At 44.0% G+C, this 21,927-nt stretch overlaps 1 protein-coding gene across 7 annotated transcripts in view; it reads left to right on the forward strand.

Moving 5' to 3' along the window:
• Nucleotides 1-358: 358 nt before the first annotated feature.
• Nucleotides 359-21,927, forward strand: part of PNPO (pyridoxamine 5'-phosphate oxidase) — a 32,892-nt gene continuing 11,323 nt past the window's right edge. For 2 of the 7 annotated variants that reach the window (XR_010984998.2, XM_068120651.2), the window contains exons 1-6: nucleotides 359-600; nucleotides 4,704-4,828; nucleotides 8,954-9,053; nucleotides 9,187-9,221; nucleotides 9,521-9,608; nucleotides 14,673-14,801. Coding sequence is in view for 4 of the 7 variants with exons in the window: in XM_068120651.2 (XP_067976752.2) it covers nucleotides 406-600; nucleotides 4,704-4,828; nucleotides 8,954-9,053; nucleotides 9,187-9,221; nucleotides 9,521-9,608; nucleotides 14,673-14,801 (672 nt within the window). In the remaining 3 variants the exon portion in view is untranslated. Of the gene's footprint in view, nucleotides 601-4,703; nucleotides 4,829-8,953; nucleotides 9,054-9,167; nucleotides 9,222-9,520; nucleotides 9,609-14,672; nucleotides 14,802-21,927 lie in introns of all 7 variants that reach the window. The other 5 variants (XR_013623825.1, XM_068120652.2, XR_013623826.1 and 2 more) reach the window with 3 other exon arrangements.

The following is a 21,927-nucleotide window of genomic DNA, read 5'->3' on the forward strand; positions in this document are numbered from 1 at the left end:
TAAAGCCGACTGTCCTAGCTTGGCGCATTACTGGTTGCGCCAGGAACTGACTTGTAGTTTGTATGACTTGTAGTTGTATCCAATCTAATATCGAACTGTTTGGGGAAAAAAAAAAAAAAAAAACCCAGTTTGGGAAAGCTTGCACCTGGGGAGAAACACCGATCATACCGTCCTCTAGCGGCTCCTGAAAAACTACAGTTAAATACAGTTATACAGTACGTATTTCATAAACTATTTTATTCGCGGGAGCGTTTGGGGCGGTGTATAAATATTAAATCCTTGTAAAAGAAAAACTATTTCTAATATTTTTGTTAAAATTTTGGATAGTCTTTGTATTCGTTTAACGCTGTGAATTCCGTCGGGCATCTTAAAACACCCTGTGTAAAGTAAGGGAGAAGTGGGACGATGTGGCGTAAAGCCGGACGTTTTTCTTTTTGTTTGAACTTCTTCACCGTCGGACCCACGGGCGTCCGTGGGCACGGAAGCAGGTGTGGGATCGGAGCCTTCGTGGAAACTCGGACCCGAAGGAGGGTCGGGCCGTGCGGCCTTTCAGAGATGGATGTAACCGCGATGAGGAAACCTTACTGTGGGGATGAGGAGGTGCGAACTACACGACATCGCTATTTAACCCATGTTGAAGGAGCCAATTTCAAGGGTGAAGAGTATAGGTGTGCTGTGTTTTAGTGCGAGCCAATGGGAGAGGTAGAAAGAGACCAGGGTAGGTGAGCAAGAAGACATTCATAGAATAAGACTAGAGTATGGCTCACATCAGTGCAGGGGTAAACAGAGTCGTTAATAAAACTCGCACGCCAAAAGGGAATATGAAACACAGCCAAGAATATTAAACACTAGCACAAGCCCGTGGTGAAAATACGACGATATAAAAAGGAAGTATTTATGCCTCTGCCCATGAAGTCGCCTGAGGCATTATATGTTTTCGGGTCCGTCCATCCTAGGTTTTCGTTACCACGATAAGTTGAGAACGGCTAAAGGGATCTTAGTCAAACTTAGTGCAGGTATGTATAATGAGGTAAAGATGAACTGATTAGATTTTGGGGTCAAAGGTCAGACATTCCGTCAGGTAAAAATTCTGTTACCGACCTAACTTGTGAACCAGTGATGGGATTTTCACCAAACTTGGTGTAACTATATATTACTGGCATATAAGACCCGTCGCTTCGCTGACGGGAACATCAATGTTTGAGTAATTGAAAAAAAAAAAGGTTGTTTGATGTTAAAAAGACATTAAATGAAAAAAATTGGGAAAAATAAAATTAGGACGTGTATGGGGAGAGTGTTTAAGGAATATTCATCACAGTCTTTTTAGATGCTGAATTGCAAATAATATACAACTGAACATCACACTAAGAGGAAGATCAAAATGAAAAATATTCTCACCCTCCCCCTCCCCTCTCTTCTTTCTTTTTAAGGATAAAACATCTTTGAAGGGAGAGGGATAAGTGGTTATGTTTACTTCCTGAGAGTGGTTTCAATTAAATCAGAACTCAAGTTAACAAAGAAGGATTCCTGGGAGATCCTGCTCTCCGTGCAGGGATAACCAACGTCACGTGTTGGTATTTGCAGTTTTGACATGCGTGTCCATGTACCCATAAAAAAATATTTAAAAATTTTTGGATTACAAACACTCCCAGGAGTTACCCGAATCCAACGTAATTGGGTTTATTGAAATCTGTTAATCCGTTCTCAAGTTATAACACGACAGACAAACAGACACGGCTACTTTTATAATATAGATGTTGCAAAGATAAACTTGTTAGATTTTGGGGTCAATAGGTCAAAGATCAGAGGTCATGTTAAGTAACATTTATGTTGCCACACCAACTTGTGAACAAGTTATGAGAGTTTGAACAAACTTGGTATGTTAATATGAACTTAATATGTTTATATGATGCAAATATGAACTGTTTGGATTATGGCATCAAGAGGTCAGAGGTCATGTCAGGTAAAAATGTGATAACTTGAGAACAGCTGGAGGGATTTATTTACATCAAACTTGGTATAGTTGTGTATAATGATGTAAACATGAACCGATAAAATCTTGGGGTCAAGAGGTCAAGGGTCATGTTAACTAAAAAAAATATGTTGCCACACCAACTTGTGCACAAGTGGTGGGATTTTGAAAAAACTTGGTACAAGTATATATGATGCAAAGATAAACTGATTGGATTATGGCATCAAGAGGTCAAAGGTCAGAGGTCATGTCAGGGAAAAATGTGATAACTTGAGAACAGCTGAATGGATTTAAATCAAACTTCATAAAAGTATGTATAATGATGTAATAATGTGGGTAAGGCATATTAGTCGACGTCGTGACATTATAGTGTCATTCTAGTTTTATATATGCAATGGTTGAAAGAGCTCAAAAATGGGAGGTTATATGTTTCTTAAGAGCAAAGAAAAAAAAACTTTTGAGAGCAATCGAGGCAGCGGTCTGTTGCCTATACACCACCCCAGGCTCAATTATTTTCTGTCCGATTGAAAAAAATGCTAATTTCCCCTTAGGTTTGGATTAATTTGAAGGAACTTTTACTTAATAATATTTTCCTCTGAGGAGTGTTTCTGTGTTTTAGGAAGGGACAGAGACACACAGACAGCATTCGCATATTATTTATTTACTCGTAAAAATCCTGTCAAAAATGACGGGTTGAAACAGTTTATTCCATGGTGTAGCCTCGTGAATGTGTCAAAGTCTGAAATTCAGCCTAGTATCAGGTGTGCTTATATCTTATTACTGCTGGTACCCTACCATATCTACTGGTACCCGACTGCAAAGCCGCAATGAGCCGGCGAAGCCAAAGCCTCTTGCCACTATTTTACCCGTCACTACGGCATCAGTAGGTTAGGTAGTTGGTAGTCGGTAGGTGTAGTAGATACCGTACCTGTTCAAAATGACACCATTTGCATTCTGGATGAGATTAAAATTTATAAAATTTCCTTCTTGATTAATTCGGTGAATTCCGTCTCAACTTCGGATATTTCCGGCCATGAAAAACTATCCCCTATGGCCGCGAGATTGCTAAAAAATAATTCTTCGGCAATTTTACAATATTTGATGTCGTTTTCAGCCTCCGAAACGCGCGTATAAAGCTTTTTTGAAATATTTTTTCAAATGCTCGAATCTCATTGGTTCCGGTGTTTGGTGACGATTTTCGTTGAAGATAACCAGGGCCCATGCGGGCCCGGGGAACGAGGTTGGTCGTGAAGTATTTTAATTACAAATTAGAGGTGCATAAGATTGTGAATCAAAAAAAGACGGGTGAAACAAACTCCTATTGAACTTTTTCGCAATTTTTTATGCATACTTCCGCATCCGCAAGATGGCGGCCTCCATGGTGCGTCAAAGCTTCGAAATTCTCAAGGGATCCAGCAAAATCTGGCTTTTCAACATAATACGTACGCGTTCATTCACAACACCGGCTTCGCCGGCTATTACACATCATACTGATGTAAATGAACATGCGTTTTACTCTGCGCCAGTTGCACATCATGTTCAGCGAATGTCATCTCCCTGTGCCTTGTATTTATTGTTATTTTTAAAAACACGCTTCTGTACATCGCCCTTGAGGCTCGGTTTGCAAGCCACCGTCTACATTTCCAATAGAAGTGACATAATTTCTCTTTTCTGGAAAAAGTTTTTCGAGTAAGTTTTATCCTCCAAAATAGACTATAATGAACATTTGTGTTAAATGATTCACCTTTAAAGCCTACTCTTATGAAGGGGGACAGACATCTGGACACCAAAAACTGCCATTGTGTTTTATATGGTAGATAGATAACAGCAAGACATTCTTTAAAGAAAGGGTTAAGAGGAGTGTGGGCCCATTGAGGAAAAGCAGATGCGGAGAATTGGGGAACGATGAGGGTGAGATGGTGGAATTATTAAATGGCGTTTTTGATTTTACATTTACAATTTACAGGGGAACTTCCAATAGCGAATGTTCCACTCATATTCTTACAGTCAACGATTAAGTACACTTTGTATCACTTAGTGGGCTAAGCTATTTAATAGCAAAAAATTGAACTCTTGGTTCAAGATGGTGTTCCTAAGTACTCCGTCATGGCCATTTTATACTGGACAGATTAGAAGCCAGTTAAACATAATCGCAATGCCTCTTCATCTTGGCATCTCCGTCATTGCAGAGTCTCGGAAACTTAGATGCCTCTCTTCTTCTTGGCATCTCCCTCATTGTGGGAGTCCTAGAAGCTTCTTCATCTTGGCATCTCCGTCATTGCAGAGTCTTAGAACCGTAGATGCCTCTTAATCTTGGCATCTCCCTCATTGTGTGAGTCCTAGAACCCTTGAGGCCTCTTCATCTTGGCATCTCCCTCATTGCAGGAGTCCTATAAGCCTAGGCCTAGAGGCCTCTTCATATTGGCATCCCCCTCATTGTGAGAGTCCTAGAAACCTTGATGAAAACACGTGTGCAGTTTGTTATTTAAAGAACCTGTATTAATTTTGCATAGAGGACAGAAACAATAGGAAACATCTATTTAACATTTCCGTGAAGGGACATCGACCCAACAGACAAAACGATAAGAGATTGGTTTTTTTGCAAAACATTGAGGCAAGAACTCAGGTGAGAATGTTAAACAGGTTGAAATTTGAAATTTTGTTTTGATTCAATCTCAAGACCGAGTGTTAAAATGTTGCTGTTTGTATATTTCAAATGTCATGCCAACAGGTGCTGGATGAATCCAAGCTGCAGTCTTTGGATCCAATAAAACAGTTTGAGGAGTGGTTTAAAGTGGCCATGACGTGCAAGGAAATTGGAGAGCCAAACGCTATGTGCTTGGCCACCAGCACTAAGTGAGCATCTTCTTCTTCAACAGCGTTGATTCTTCAATAATGTTTTGCTTCAATAAATTTATCTCCCAATGGACTGACTTAACCTTATTGCCTATTTATATTATTTTTTATGCCTCCGCCGATGAAGTCGCGGAGTTTTCAGGTTGTCCATCCGCCTGTCTGTGATAGGTTTTTGGTACCCTGATAACTTAAGACCGGTTGAAAGGAACTAAGTAAAACTTGGTACAAGTACAGCATGTATAATGATGCAAATATGAACTGATTAGATTATGGAGTCAAGAGGTCAAAGGCCAGAGTACCCATTCAGTAAAAATTCTGTTACTGAGCTAACTTGTGAACCAGTGATAGGATTTTGACCAAACTTAGTATAATACTTAGTATATTATGATGCAAAGATGAAGTGATTCGATTTTGGCGTCAAAGGTCAGAGGTCATGACAGATAAAACTGTAATAATTAATGTGGGTGGAGGCATATCGGTCGACGTCGCAACGTCAAAGAGTGCCATTCTAGTTGTATACAAAGTCTAGGCTCGTGGAAGAGCTACAACATAGAATAAAAGTAGAAAGCATCCCTAAATGCAAAGCCGGTCACTTTACTTTGTACTCAAACTAAACTTGACGAAAGCAACAGCTAAAAACAAAAATGTTAAATTAATGAATTAAAGTTCTCCATATTCTCATAATAAACGTATTGTCACGCGGACCCTTCGGTTAATACCAGGGCTCGCGGATGGACCAGAACGGATTTACTTGAGGCGACGACCAAACACGGATTCGGCTATAAAACGCGGGAGGAAGAAGGAAAGTGGAAGCTGCGGTAAAAGCGCGTACCTGTGGAAGGCGAACGAACTCAAATGGCACAAGATTTGCAGGGAATGGAAAATAATACAAGGGTTTATTGTAATAAAAGGAAGGCACAGGAAAACGCAATACTAAATAAAAGTCCTAATTTGGGACGTCCCCACAACTCACTTCAGAAACAGCACACAGGAATGGATTAATAAAAGAAAACGTCGTGAAATGGTGTGTCCTTATCTGTCTTGTCTTGTCCCTACGCGGCTCCAAGCTCCGCTGCACACCACGAGGTGCCTCGCTCCAGCACCACGAAGGCCCGAGCCAACGCCCACTCCAGGCTCCTCTTCGACTGCCCACGAGGTCCGTGCACCACTCTCAGCTCCAGGAGCACCGAGCACCGCTCCAATCACCACGCAGATGGTGAACCAACGACCACCAGGACCTCTCAAGACCAAGAAGAAACGCAAGAGCTTCAGAGGGACGTGCTGCGCAAGAGCTAGAGCAAGACCAGAGGGACGTGCTGCGCAAGAGTTCGAGCTGGACGTGCAAGAGCAAAAATGTCGTTCGGCGCGCCCTTATATAACCTGTGGTTATGACGTCAGCCTTGGCGCGCCTCCCAATCGGCGCCTTCCACCGAACCCCCTAACGCCTTCCCTCCAATCACAGGCCCGTGTGACGTAGTCACGCAATGTTGCTAGGCAAGTTCGTGATGCGACCGGCGGCAGCCATCATCGGCGGTGTCCTGGCCTGGTTTCCTGTCCGTTTTCTTCCAAAGTCATTGTCAGGGAAGGGAACTAATTCATGTGTGCACTAAAGGGCCGAGCTAGTGTTTATATGGGTGTGCGTTGCCATAAGGGACAAAGGTTTGATTACCAGGTGTGACACACAGGGGTTTATCTTAATCCCTACACTATCTAACACTCGAACATCCTGGTATGTTCACAAGCAGACATCTTAACCCGACAAACCGGACTACACACACAGAACTTATTACAGGTAGATTCCCTATCGCGACAGTCGAATACCTACCTATACAGATCTACCTGGCTCTAGATTTTGCTCTACCCCCAGACATAACAGTGTGTTGAAAATTTGATAACAAAAGCTCAAATGGTAAAGTATTGCAAAACCCCATCTCCCACTGCATGGCAGAAGGGCGAATAAATAAGCACGGTAGCAATTACAAAGCCTGACTGTCTTGCACCGTGTGGCAGACGGGCTAATAAGGCCTATTTGTACTTCCTCTGACTTTGTCCTTTGATATTCTCACTGATTAATTAATTAGCCTTCTCCATATTCTCATAGTAAAGGTTGACACGCATGCATACACACATATACACACACATCACTGGTTCACAGGTTGGTTTGATTTGTAAAATAAACAGAAAAGGGTAACAAGACGCGATAAACAAAAAACGAAACGAACCAAGCGAGTCAAATGGACACAAAGAGGTAAATGGGAATATTCACGCTTATGTACAATTATTGGAAATAAAACAATTCCTAACCCAAACGGCACCACAGATCACACTCATGCAACAAAACAATTGTAGGCGAGACTTCCATTATCTGATGCGCAGGGTGAACGCGGATCTCAAAATAGAACGCTTCGGGAACCAGGTGCGAGATGATAGCCCCCAAGAGACAAAATGAGTAAAATGAAGATTTGTTTGGTGTGGAATGTCAACGATGATCCACCTCCACCAGGCCTCATTGACTCATTTGTCCTTTAAGCTAGGCCTACTGGGGGTGCCATCCATCCTCTTCCTCCACGCTCCACCAATCCAGCTTGGGCCATTCCAAGAGAAGAAGCCACACTTTGGTCACGGTGTCCACTCCAAAACTCCATGATCAGTTTTCCTGTTCTCCTTCCACACAAGGCTTCTGCGAGTGCGATCTCTCTCAACGAGACTTCCGCTTCATCTGCAGGTCTCTCTTGATCCCTCCTTCCACCAGCGTGGTCCCTCTCGTTCTCTTCCTCCTGGGTGGCGTTCTCTTCTCTGGCCGTCCCGCCCACAGGGGTGGCGCCTATAAAAATAATTTCAGGATGGCACTTCCGTTTCCAGAGCACATTACGCCACCATGGCTGACACACACTGGCCAGACAGATGTGTGCCTCTCATGAGAAGTTCTCGCCTACTATATCCACCTACCATGAGGTGTTCACACCCACATATTAAGATTTAACCTGTCTATAAATTACATATTCTGCCTCCTCAGCATCACGTGTAACAAATGACTTAACCTGACAGGACCCTGTTGCATGTCAATCTAACCGTTGCACAAAACACACGGACCATACTACATTTACAACAGTCGAGCTATGGACCCGCCCCCCCCCTTCCACATAACAATATGATGGAGCAGACTGAGGAAGTTGGTTCCACAGGTGAGAGAAAAGAGGAACAAATGAGTAGGTGAACAGTGAGTCTGGATTTTGGGAGTTTCAACAGGTCCACCCCAGAATGAGAGTTACTGACAGACCACGTGTGGCTTGGAGAAACTTAGTGGGGGGAGGGGAGGTAGCAAGACAGGGCACAGAAAAGGCAGGGGGTACAAGACCAGAAAGGAGGCGGTCGAAGACCGGTCATCAATGGGTCTGTGATACAGGCCCGGAGATTCAGCTTGGTCATGGGCGATTCCATTGAAGTTTTGAAGCATTAATTCTGACAATTAACCCAACAGATCCCAATGTGAAACACCCAGTGACACGGATTTCTTGACATTGCATGGATTTTCGAAAAGATATCATGGTAGTCTCAATTGTGTTATTTTTCGCCTTTAATGTCCACTATTAACCCACCTTTTCTTGTGGGATCTGCTGGGGGAAGATTGGCTCGAGTCTTCACGAACCAGCTGGTCAAACGTGACATTCGACTAGTTAGGATTTTGTTGATTAGTTAGTTAGCAGGAAATTGGTCATGGTGCTGGCGATAGCTGGCCTACTCTTCGCAAAGGACACCATGGGATCTTTAACGTCAACTAACAAATGCTGTCAGACTTTGAATGGGCCCATTTAACATCCATCCGAGGGACGGTACACACAACGGGGGAACACCAGGATGCCAGTTTATAGGTGGGTCGGGAATCAAACCCAGGCTAGACAGCTTAGAGGAGAGTGTGTGTACCTCTAGGCCATCCTGCCAGCCATTCTCAATTGTAGACTTGCTATTTGATATTTCTTATAAATATATTTAACAATAACATTGCTTGTTTTTTTTTTTCGTAATTTTTGCTGTTTTGACCCCTTTTGTCTCCCCCAACCTCCAACTTTTCCTTCATTTTTGGCATTATTCCTTCCCCTCTCTGTGCTCATCTCTACCAACCAGAGATGGGAAACCTTCAGCACGCATGGTGCTTATGAAAGGGTTTGATCAAGATGGCTTCCGCTTTTTCACCAATTACGAGGGCCGGAAAGCAAAGGAGTTGGTAAGACATTTTTTTCAACGATGACACAAAAGTGTTACATTTTTAAAAATTCCTACTTTGTGATTGTTTTATCTATCTATGTCAAACTGATTTTGTAAATTGCTCTCAATTTAGGATTCCAATCCTTTTGCAGCATTGTCATTTTTCTGGGAACCTCTGCATCGGTCTGTAAGTATCCTTTTTGGGGGGGTGTTTGTGGCTCTCTTTGTAGTGAGAACTGAACAAAATTACCACGGGTCAAGGCTCTTCGAATGGGTGAATGACGGAGGGTACAAGGAGCAGGTGGATGTAAAAGCGAATCAGCATGTGGAGGGAAATATGTGGACAGGGGACACACAGACACAGACCAGCATGAGTAGGAATGTGGTAAATGTGCAGGTAGTGCAGAGAAAATAAATGAACGATTGCACTCTCACAATCATTTCCGCATCACGTACTGGTTGTGTGTTCAATGATTTGCCATTCAGGTGTACACAGTATACGGCTGGCAGGATGGCCTTGAAGTATGTACACTCACCTCTGAGTCATCTAGCCTGGGCTCGAATCCCGACCCAGGTATAAACGATCATCCTGGTGTTTCACAGGCAGGGTGATTCATCAATGTGTGTTCTGTCCCTCAGATGGATGTTGAACTGGGCGAATGGACATTAAACTGGGCGGATGGACATTTAACTGGGCGGATGGACATTAAACTGCGCGGGTGGACATTAAACTGGGCGGGTGGACATTAAACTGGGCGGGTGGACATTAAACTGGGCAGGTGGACATTGAAATGGGCGGGTGGACATTAAACTGGGCGGGTGGACATTAAACTGGGTGGGTGGACATTAAACTGGGCGAGTGGACATTGAACTGGGCGGGTGGACATTAAACTGGGCGGATGGACATTAAACTGGGCGGATGGACATTGAACTGGGCGGGTGGACATTGAACTGGGCGGGTGGACATTGAACTGGGCGGGTGGACATTGAACTGGGCGGGTGGACATTGAACTGGGCGGGTGGACATTTAACTGGGCGGATGGACATTAAACTGCGCGGGTGGACATTAAACTGGGCGGGTGGACATTAAACTGGGCGGGTGGACATTAAACTGGGCAGGTGGACATTGAAATGGGCGGGTGGACATTAAACTGGGCGGGTGGACATTAAACTGGGTGGGTGGACATTAAACTGGGCGAGTGGACATTGAACTGGGCGGGTGGACATTAAACTGGGCGGATGGACATTAAACTGGGCGGATGGACATTGAACTGGGCGGGTGGACATTGAACTGGGCGGGTGGACATTGAACTGGGCGGGTGGACATTGAACTGGGCGGATGGACATTGAACTGGGCGGATGGACATTAAACTGGGCAGATGGACATTAAACTGGGCGGATGGACATTGAACTGGGTGGATGGACATTGAACTGGGCGGATGGACATTGATCTGGGCGGGTGGACATTGAACTGGGTGGGTGGACATTGAACTGGGCGGGTGGACATTTAACTGGGCGGGTGGACATTGAACTGGGCGGATGGACATTAAACTGGGCGGATGGACATTAAACTGGGCGGATGGACATTAAACTATGCGGATGGACATTAAACTTGGCGGATGGACATTAAACTGGGCGGATGGACATTAAACTGGGCGGATGGACATTAAACTGGGCGGAAGTTAAAGATCCCATGGTATCCTTCACAAAGAGTAGGAAAACTATCTCCAGCACCTTAAACAAATTCCAAATTTCTGCTCTGACTTCCTGTGTCGGAGTGGCGACCCATCCAGGATTATAACCCCGGTCATAGAAACTGCTTCGGCAGCTCTGACGCTCTGCATGGTTCATGCATGATCTGATCTTGTTATAACAAACATGCATTGTGTGGATTTTTTTGTTGTATTGAAGTTATGACTCCACCGAAACAATCAATTCTTTTCAAAAGTAAAGGGCACGCTACAATATTTGGGCCATGTGGCTTTGACATCCCACCATTGTGCATTGCACCTTGGCCATTGAGTGGCCATAATAGAGCTTCATAAATTGCACAATGAAGAACTAGTCTTGGTCGTTAAAGCTAGTGTCTATTGACGAAGGGTGAGTGCCCGAAACCTTGATCAACGTTCTGTTGAATTCATCCATTGTTCTGGCAGACGGGTCTCCAGCTGAACATCCCATCCGACGGGTGATGCACACATTGAGGCCTTGCCTATGAGGCATCAGGGTAACAGTTTATAGTCAGGTTGGGAATCGAACCCATGCGACGGCAGAAAGGTGAGTGTGCACCTCAGAGCTATCCTGCCCTCAAGCCCCCTATTCAATACATTGAGTTGAAATTTGTCTGTTAAAAACAGGTAACATTAAAATAGGCCGTTGTTAGGGTTGGTTATAATGAGTGATGCCTTGTAACAACTCTACTGTATTTAACAACACGAGCAATGGTACCAGCCCTACGGATGGGGCTTCAATTGAGAGGCCCGAATGAAAAGGCAAAATATCAGAAATTGAAGGCTTTTTAATTTTAAACGATTCATATAAACATCCGTTAAATCATATCACATGCAAATCATCAAAATCTAAACAGTATTTTAGAATTTCAATAATAGCCACATCACTGTTCATATCAGTAAATATTATTCCATCGTGTTTGGAAAAACTGGAAAATTGGAAAAATTGGAAATTGGAAAAACAATACAGCCTATTTTACTCCAGGGGGTCCCTGGATTACCCACCCAAAATTTTGTTACGATCGGTTCAGCCGTTTTTGCGGTACCTGGGAACAAACACAGACATTTGGTGAATTATAGCAAGACTAGTGGGGTCACCCGTGGGAATCCCACAGGTATGGACGTGTGTAACATTTGGACATCTTGATTTACATGCTGCACATTAAATTTTACAAAATGGTTAAAATGGTGTAATGAACACAATTTATTTATTTCACATAATATGTGACCCCTCACTCCTCTCCACCCTCACGCCTCTCCCATGCCACTCCTCCTCACACTCCTCTCCAATACCTCCTCACACTCCTCTCCAATACCTCCCCACACTCCTCTCCAATACCTCCTCACACTCCTCTCCAATACCTCCTCACACTCCTCTCCAATACCTCCTCACACTCCTCTCCAATACCTCCTCACACTCCTCTCCAATACCTCCTCACACTCCTCTCCAATACCTCCTCACACTCCTCTCCAATACCTCCTCACACTCCACTCCAATACCTCCTCACACTCCTCTCCAATACCTCCTCACACTCCTCTCCAATACCTCCTCACACTCCTCTCCAACCCCTCACACTCCTCTCCAACCCCTCACACTCCTCTCCAACCCCTCACACTCCTCGCCAACCCCTCACACTCCTCGCCAACCCCTCACACTCCTCGCCAACCCCTCACACTCCTCTCCAACCCCTCACACTCCTCTCCAACTCCTCACACTTCTCTCCAACCCCTCACACTCCTCTCCAACCCCTCACACTCCTCTCCAACCCCTCACACTCCTCTCCAACCCCTCACACTCCTCTCCAATCCCTCACACTCCTCTCCAATCCCTCACACTCCTCTCCAATCCCTCACACTCCTCTCCAATCCCTCACACTCCTCTCCAATCCCTCACACTCCTCTCCAATCCCTCACACTCCTCTCCAGTCCTTCGCACTCCTCTCCAATCCCTCACACCCCTCTCAAATCCCTCACACTCCTCTCAAATCCCTCATACTCCTCTTCAATTCCTCATACTCCCCTCCAATCGTGCCTCACTTGCCTCTCCAATCACCCCTCACTCTCCTCTCCAATCGCTCCTCACTCGCCTCTCCAATCACTCCTCACTCGCCTCTCCAATCGCTCCTCACTCTCCAACCCCTCGCTCCTCTCCAATCCCTCACACTCCTCTCCAATCCCTCACACTCCTCTCCAATCCCTCACACTCCTCTCCAATCCCTCACACTCCTCTCCAATCCCTCACACTCCTCTCCAATCCCTCACACTCCTCTCCAATCCCTCACACTCCTCTCCAATCCCTCACACTCCTCTCCAATCCCTCACACTCCTCTCCAACCCCTCACACTCCTCTCCAACTCCTCACACTCCTCTCCAAATCCTCACACTCCTCGCCAACCCCTCGCACTCCTCAACAACCCCTCGCACTCCTCTCCAAGCCCTCACACTCCTCTCCAAGCCCTCACACTCCTCTCCAATACCTCCTCGCACTCCTCTCCGCTCCAATCAGCCCTCACTCTCCGCTTCAATCGCCCCTCACTCTCTGCTCCAATCGGCCCTCACTCTCCGCTCCAATCGGCCCTCACTCTCCAACTCCTTGCTCCTCACTCTCCAACCCCTAGCTCCTCGCTCTCCAACCCCTATCTCCTCGCTCTCCAACCCCTCGCTCTCCAACCCCTCGCTCCTCGTTCTCCAACTCCTCGCTCTCCAACCCCTCGCTCCTCACTCTCCAACCCCTCGCTCCTCTCCAACCCTCCTCATCGTTGTTGCAGCAGCATTCTGTGCGGTTCTCCCGTCTCGTGCGGTCTCTGTGCGGATTTTGCTACATCCTGTTCAAGTCTGCATTGACGTTCGTCGACGGACTCGTTCGCCCGTCTCATTCGTTTTCTTGCTGCATCCTGTTCAAGTCTGCGTTCTTCATCGACCGTCGCATTCATTTTAGAAATGGAAGTTTCCACGCAACGCATGAATTGTCACGATCCTCAAGAGGAAGTGTCTCGTAATTATCAAATGACAAATGGCAAGTAAATTACATTGTGAAAATTAAAGATTTCAAATAAACCTATTTAAAGTGTATGCGCACATAATAAAAAAAAAACGAAGAAATATCTCTCGGTAATTTCCTGAAACATATTTTACTTCCGGATAATAATGTTGAATGAAATAAGAAAGAACGAAGATTTATATGTCGTTTTTGTGTCGACTCTCATAAAAGGTAAAAGTATTTTATCTTAACGGAAAAGAAAAAGCGAATTTTTAATATATGTCGACATTTTCCCTGAATGTTATTTTAGGCGGTGTATTTTCGTGTATCATCGTGGCGCGATTTTTGTAAATATATCTCGGCAATTTCCCGTGTGTGCGTGAATGTTCTCAATTATTTCTGACACCGAGTCTAAAACCATCGATAAAAATTAAATCAGATGGTGAATTCGAGATAAAATCGTGAGGGTGACTCAATGAATGGGCTTTAGTTTACAGGCCTTTGAGAAATCATTTCGTTCTATAAACGGAAACTTTCTTGGGATTCTCTTCCCGTTTTTTTTCAACCGAGTCTAACACTATGTTAGCGACTGTTAAAAATGAAATGATATATCGAATTATAATTGAAATAAACCTGTGTGAGAGCGGAAGACAGCATGGGCCTAACTAAACAGGCCTCAAAGCCATTCGAGGTAATAAAATGGTGGATATTTGTTTACATAAAGCCTTTCCAAGAATGGGTGGAGCTACTCTGCAAACCGACTAAGCCACACCCCCGGACAGACGGACAGAATCACCTTCGCCTATTATAATATAGATGGTGTTTATGCTTAAGTGTGAAGGCATCTTGTTCTTTCAAACAAAGAACCACAGAAAACATGCATGTGTCAAGCATGTCAAGCAAGCACTAATGGGGTGCTTTGTATCAGGTACGGGTAGAAGGTCCCGTGGAACGCTTGCCTCGATGTGAATCCGAGGAGTATTTCCATTCGAGGCCCAAACCAAGCCAGATCGCTGCCGCTGTCAGTCATCAGAGCACAGTCATCGCAAGTAGAGAGGTTTGTTGTAGTTATTACTAAAGGTATTTTTGTAGTACCATGATGTCGGGTATATTGCTTGTTCACATATTTAGATGTGTGAGAGGGGCAAGGACATGAGGAGATATCATTGTACTTTTACATATGGACTTTAAAAAAAATTGTAGGCAACAGATAAATCAACACCACATGGGATTTTAACCAGGGATCTCGGCCTCATGAGATACGTGCTCAGATGGAAACAACCAATTACGTGAAGTATTTTGCATGTAAACCAAACTTACTCAATTGGCATTGATACACAGCTTTGACATTTCATTTTTGCGAAAATGCCAAAGACGGCATCTAATCCACTGGCTGAGGGGGTCCCCGTGTGCATGAGATGTGCCCTAAGTTACTCTTCATAATATTGAAGTAGACCATGAGACATATCAAAAAAGTTTGGGTAGACTTTTGGTAACCCGGCAGTAACAGAGGAAATGACGTCATTAGCCACGCCCTTTGCCGCTCTATTGATACCAAAATTTAGGGGTAGGGGAAACATAAATCGCAATAACTTTGGAAGTATAAATCACAGAACTACAAAATACCCATTAAAATGTTTGTATTTAAGTACTCTATTCATTACAATAATCATTATGCAAATTAATATGTTAATGAGGTCAAAAGGTCACAAAACCCGGGTACAAGTGAAAATTTCACACTGCTCCAAAAAAATACCCACCAAGTTATGGATTTACTCACTTTTACATTTCTGATGCATGAAACTTTTAGAATAGATGCTACCTATTATTTTGATATGCATTTGGGGCCTTTTAATGCCGAAGTTTATTACATAATATCAATTGAAAAATGTCATAAATTTAAAAGGTGGAATTTTTTCAGGTCCTTGGGCATACAAAGTATGCTGTCATGCTGGGACCATTTGTTAGCAATATGAAGGTGCATATGAACAGTTTTTGTTATCAAGAATTCTCCTATGCTCTTTAGCTTTAAAGGTCTATGAGGCATTCCGGGCAGGTAAATTTGTGGTGAAGCGAACCCCTGGAAAATTCAATGCGGTCGGCGCTGATATGGCATTGGAACAGACGATCAATAGATCACAAAAGAGTGCCTCTGGTATCATCGGCAACACAAGAAAGAAGAAATTTGTGGCAATGTGGGAGCTTATCTATCATGAAATGCTGGCCATAACCAACCTACACAGGGAATTAAGTGGGGTGAATACCAGTCTATCAGAGGAAGGTACGATCAGCAAAGCTGAAATAGCTACAGGTGAACAGAAAGTCCAAGCAATCCTTGCGACAATATAAAGGAATGAAAACCCATTTCAGCTGGTTCCTGATCAAGTAGAACTTCACAATATTCTCACCCAGGAAGTTATGTCTCATGATATTAGAAGCCAGTTACTTTCAGTAATGGAAATTGGGACCAGAGCATATGAAACATTGAGAACAGAGCGATTTGTAGAACAATCAGTTAGGTTCTCCTCAGTTATTCATCGAACAAACTTGAAGACATTTCTCAGCATACATAAGCCAGAAAAAGATATCAAAGGAAAATCCGCTGGAAAACAGAAGGAAGAAGCCCAAATGAAACAATAAATTGAGGTTACCCGTGCCCGTGGAAGGACAATGGAAGAGTTATTGCAGTATGATGTCTCCCCTACATCATATTTGTTTGATAAGGAAGGACAGATGACCAAACCACTAAAAAGTGCACTTGTCCAGGAACTAGAGACCAAACTCACCAAAGATGATGAGAGAACTCCAGTCAAGGACAGTGCTTTACAGTCCACATGTTTAGTTGACGTGATGGCCAACATCAGAAAGATAAAAATAAAAGATCTGCAGACATTTGGAGATTTCTGTGATAATTTTCTGAACTATGTCGCTGCAGTTGGTCAGGGGGATGACAGGTTGGATTTGGTCTTTGATTCCTATGTCGAGGGGTCCATAAAAGATTCCGAGAGAAGGCGCCGTTCAGTTAAAGCGGCAATTGAAATGAACATTATCAATTACGACACACCATTACCTGTAGAAATGGACAGATTTTGGGCATCAAGCAATAATAAATTTAAACTCCAGATGCTTCTTCACTCACAAGCCATAAAGCGTGGAAAATAAAGACCTTCCACAGTCAACGTTGTGGCAAGTTCTTTTTCAGGTGTATCTGGTGCAGTTACATGCCAGTCTGTCAAAGATGGCTGTTCAACAGAAATGCCAGACCTCAGTCCCGATGTAGAAGAGGCAGATGCTCGTATCATTCCACATGCGATGCATGCAGTCAAAAGTGGACCTGAACGTATTATCGTATTGTCTGGTGATACAGATGGGTTTGTACTGCTTATGCACTACTGGAATATTCTTCATTACAATGGCCTAAGCGAACTTTGGCTAAGGGCTGGTGTTGGAGATTCAACGAGATACATTCCAGTTCACACATTAGCACCAAAGGGTGGAGAAGAACTTTGCTATGTGCTACCACTTGTTCATACCCTGACTGGCTGTGACTACACAAGCAAGGTGGGAACAAAACATGCAGCCTTGAATAATGCTAGTCCATCTGAGTATCTGAAAGACTTTGATTCTGGAACAAGTTGTACCGACAGTTTCATGGCGTCCTGTGAGGCATACCTGGTACAAGTTATAAAAAAGAACACCAAGTGCACAACAATGGATCAATTAAGAGACCACATGTACCATCACAGTAAAGGTGTATCCTTGGAGCAACTTCCGCCAACTAGCCATGCAATACAGCATCACATCCATAGAGCGTTTTATGCAACCTATCAGATGGTGACTTTGTTACACCCTCATAAGCCCACATCACTGGATCCAACTGCCTTTGGCTTCAGGGAAGCAGATGAACTTTTGATGCCAACTAAAGGCATGAGACCAATTCCTGAAGAATACACAGTTTTGTGCAATTGCAAAAAATGCAGCAATGACAGATGTGCCTGTCGCAAAAATGGACTTCCCTGCATTAGTTTCTGCAAGTGTCAAAGTCTCCAGGGTGATGAACAAATTGTGCAATGCAAAAACCCCTCTGGTTCAACTCAGTATTAGCATAAAGGAAATTCCTTTATGGTATTACGTATGTAGCAGTAATTTACTCTGTATAAGCATCGCTGGGGCATCTGGATCCCTTTGACAAACATGCGAGTAAGCAACGGTAAATTACTAAACTTGTGGACAATCTATATAATAATAGCGTAAGGACTCGACTTTGTTATCCCTTTTACGCCGCACCCAGTGACCCGATGCCCACGGCACTAATGGATTTACGATCTACGAACCGCGCTTTACGATCTACGAATGGGATGGCAACATAGAGAGTAACCCACTTTTAGGACCGGCAGAGAAGATAACTGAGAAGGAAGTTGAGGAAGCGATAAAAGCAATGAAGAGTGGAAAAGCGGGAGGGCCGACGGGAGTTGTGGGAGATATGTTGAAGGCAGCAGGAAGTTGGGGTGTGAAGAGAATGACAGAGATCTGTAATCTGGTGGTTAAAGAAGGCCGCATTCCAGTGGATTGGGAACTGAGTACCCTCGTCCCTCTATACAAGGGGAAAGGTGACCCTCTGGAGTGTGGCTCGTACCGAGCGATAAAGTTATTGGAGCATGGAATGAAGGTATTGGAAAGGGTGTTGGAGAGGAGGATAAGGAAGAAAGTGAAGATCGACGAAATGCAGTTTGGATTTATGCCAGGAAGAGGAATGACAGATGTGCTTTTCATTGTGAGGCAGTTGCAGGAGAAGTACATGGAGAAGAGGAAGAAGTTGTTTTTTGGGATGGTTGATCTGGAGAAAGCATTCGATAGGGTTCCATGCAAAGTATTGACATGGGCATTGAGGAAGTTAGGAGTGGAGGAATGGTTGATCAGAGTAGTGATGGCAATGTACAAAAGAGCGTGCACAGCTGTAAGGACGAAGGACGGGAACAGTGGTGAGTTTGAGGTGAAGGTGGGAGTGCATCAGGGGTCAGTACTAAGTCCACTACTATTTGTAGCGGTGATGGAGGTGCTGGCTCAGAACGTAAAGGAGGGTTTACCGTGGGAGTTGTTGTATGCAGATGATCTGGTGTTGATTGCGGAAAGTATGGATGGACTGAAGGAAAAGATGAACAAGTGGAAGGAATGTATGGAGACAAAAGGTCTGGAGGTGAATATCGGAAAGACGAAGGTGATGGCAAGTAGTAAAGCATGTGGTGAGGTGGAAAGAACTGGGAAGTGGCCGTGTGCTGTGTGCAGGAAGGGTGTCGGAGTGAACTCAATTCAATGTACAATGTGCGCTGAGTGGGTTCATCAAAAATGTAGTGGTCTGAGAGGGTCATTTACCAGTGTGGCAGCTACATTCAAATGTAAGGTGTGCACAGAGGGAGCTGCAGATGGAGGAAATGTTGAGTTGGATCTTGGAGATGGCGTGAAGCTGGAAGGTGTGAAAACATTTTGCTACCTCGGAGACATGCTGAATGGAGAAGGTGGATCAGACTCGGCAACGGTTGCTCGAGTGAGATGTGCATGGAAGAAGTTTCGGGAACTGAGTGGCGTGCTGATGAGGAGGAGAGTGTCGCTGAAGCTGAAGGGAAAGGTGTATGCTGCATGTGTGAGAAGTGTTATGATTTATGGGAGCGAGACATGGGTAATGAACGTAGAGCAGCAACGAAGGCTGGAAAGGGTGGAAATGCGAATGGTTCGATGGATGTGCGGAGTATCATTGAGAGAGAGGAAGACAAATGATGAATTGCGAAAGATGATGGGAATAGAGCCTGTGATTGATGCTGTGAAGAGGAACAGGTTGAGATGGTTTGGTCATGTGTTGAGGAAGGATGAAAGTGACTGGTTGAGAAGAGTGATGGAAATTAATGTAGAAGGAAGTAGAGGACAGGGAAGACCGAGAAAGACTTGGCTAAAGATGGTGGAAGAAGAAATGCGGGCAAGGGGGTTAACAAGGAGAGATGCAGAAAATAGGGCAAAATGGAGAAGATTGTCATGGGGACCGCAAGGCTAACCCCCGCTCTAGCAGAGAAAATGGCCTTAAAATGCATGTTGTTGTTGTTGTTGTTGAACCGCGCTCTTTGTTTATCACGCACAGCCATACTCGAAAAATCTGAATTAGCCGACGTTGGGGCCCAAAAGCATCCGATTAACTGCCGATACGACGCCATCTTACGACGCCATCGTATTGGCGTCTGCTGGGCGAAGGCGAAGCGAGCCGTCCGCTGTTTGGACAGTCGAGTGGTGTAAACCAAATGGTCTTTTTATTCCCTTGAACATTTTAAATTAGGATATATAAGGAAACGTCTTTATCGTCATTTTAATAAAGTTAAATGGAGTGACGTTGCGATACTCGGGGTGCATTGCATAAATCCCTGTAACTCAGAGAGGTGTAGCAGGTGGCGAGACGTAAGGAAGCTTCAAGATAACGAGCTGAAAACAGACGAACGATATGTCAATCTCTTTCTACACCGAACGGAAATAAAAGTATGAGAGCGGGAAGGCATGGCCTGAGCACTTCGAGCAGAGAGGACTGATTGGACTTAATTTAAAGAGAAAAAATTGGAGCTTAACGGAGGAAGAAGATCCCATGAGCGCTCCCCTATGCCATCCATAATGGTACACTCTATCCATACACCACATCCTCCCTTCCGTGGATGTTCCACGGGTTTCGGCTCGTAGAAACTATTGTGTTAAAACATGGTCTTGTCTATCATTGCTTGAGATATGTCTCTTTCATTTGACTAGCAGATCAGGCATAGATAACATTTTATGGAACCATGGTCATCATTCCCATGGGTATTTTTAAAGGCTTCTTGGCTTCAAATAAGATTTCAATTAAATCTAACCTTATGATGTGTCCGCCTACTTGACAAAACACTGAGGGTTAATACAATGGACTGAAGAGCATAAGGGAACTCTTCACAAAACATAACTCAGAATACATTCTCAAATTGCTAAAGAAGGTACTAGTATGCAGAACATTCTATTATACTTATGGACTGCAAAAATATCTGCCTTTTAAATTTACGGCAATTTTCAGTTGATGTTATGTAATCCAATTAGGCATAAAAGGCCCCAAATGCATATCAAAGTAATCAGTAGCATCTATTCTAAACGTTCCATGCATCATAAATCCATAACTTGGTGGGTATTTTTTTGGAGCAGTGTGAAATTTTCATTTGTACTCGAGTTTTGTGACCTTTTGACCTCTGGTGACCTCATTAACATATTAATTTGCATAATGATTATTGTAATGAATAGAGTACTTAAATACAAACATTTTAATGGGTATTTTGTAGTTCTGTTATTTATACTTCCAAAGTTATTGCGATTTATGTTTCCCCTACCCCTAAATTTTGGTATCAATAGAGCGGCAAAGGGCGTGGCTAATGACGTCATTTCCTCTGTTACTGCCGGGTTACCAAAAGTCTACCCAAACTTTTTTGATATGTCTCATGGTCAACTTCAATATTATGAAGAGTAACTTAGGGCACATCTCATGCACACGGGGACCCCCTCAGCCAATGGACTAATCTTGAAACTCGCAGTTGTGTAGCAGCTCCTGGTTCAGTGTTATCACAGTGCCCTCTAAAAGTGTGTTTTTTTTTGTTGTAAAATTACATTTAAACTCGGAGCTCCATGTCCATGTGGGAATCAGGCTGTGGTATTGGCTAAATATCCAAAACCTGTTTGAAATCTCTTATCTTCACCATCACCATCTCTTATCTTCCCCCATCCAAAACCTTGATCTCGACTACCCCCGTTGATTCCCCCCAAATGCATTTTTTTCCTGAAATACCGACTTCTTTCTTTCCTGGAAGTGCTAGCAGTGTCCATGTGTTTCATACCTTTCCCACCCCCCCCCCCCTCCACCGCCTTCCCATGGCTCCTCCCCCCCCCCCAGCCCTCTCCCTCCCACAGATCTCCCGAAGTCCCTGTTTTTTTTTTGTTGTTGTTGTTGTTGTTTTTTTTGTATACATAGTCGAGGCTCGTGAAAGAGCTAACATTTATCAAACAAACAAATCAAACAAACAAGCAAACAAAGCACATAAAAAGGGGAGCGGTCGACAAGATGGGGAGAGAAGGGGAGGAAGCACACAAACACAACATCTGAGAGCAGGGACATCGGGAGATGTGGGAGGGAGAGG

The sequence above is a fragment of the Myxine glutinosa genome, chromosome 6 (genome assembly GCF_964187855.1).
Source record: "Myxine glutinosa chromosome 6, kmMyxGlut1.1, whole genome shotgun sequence".
Classification (NCBI taxonomy): Eukaryota; Metazoa; Chordata; class Myxini; order Myxiniformes; family Myxinidae; genus Myxine; species Myxine glutinosa.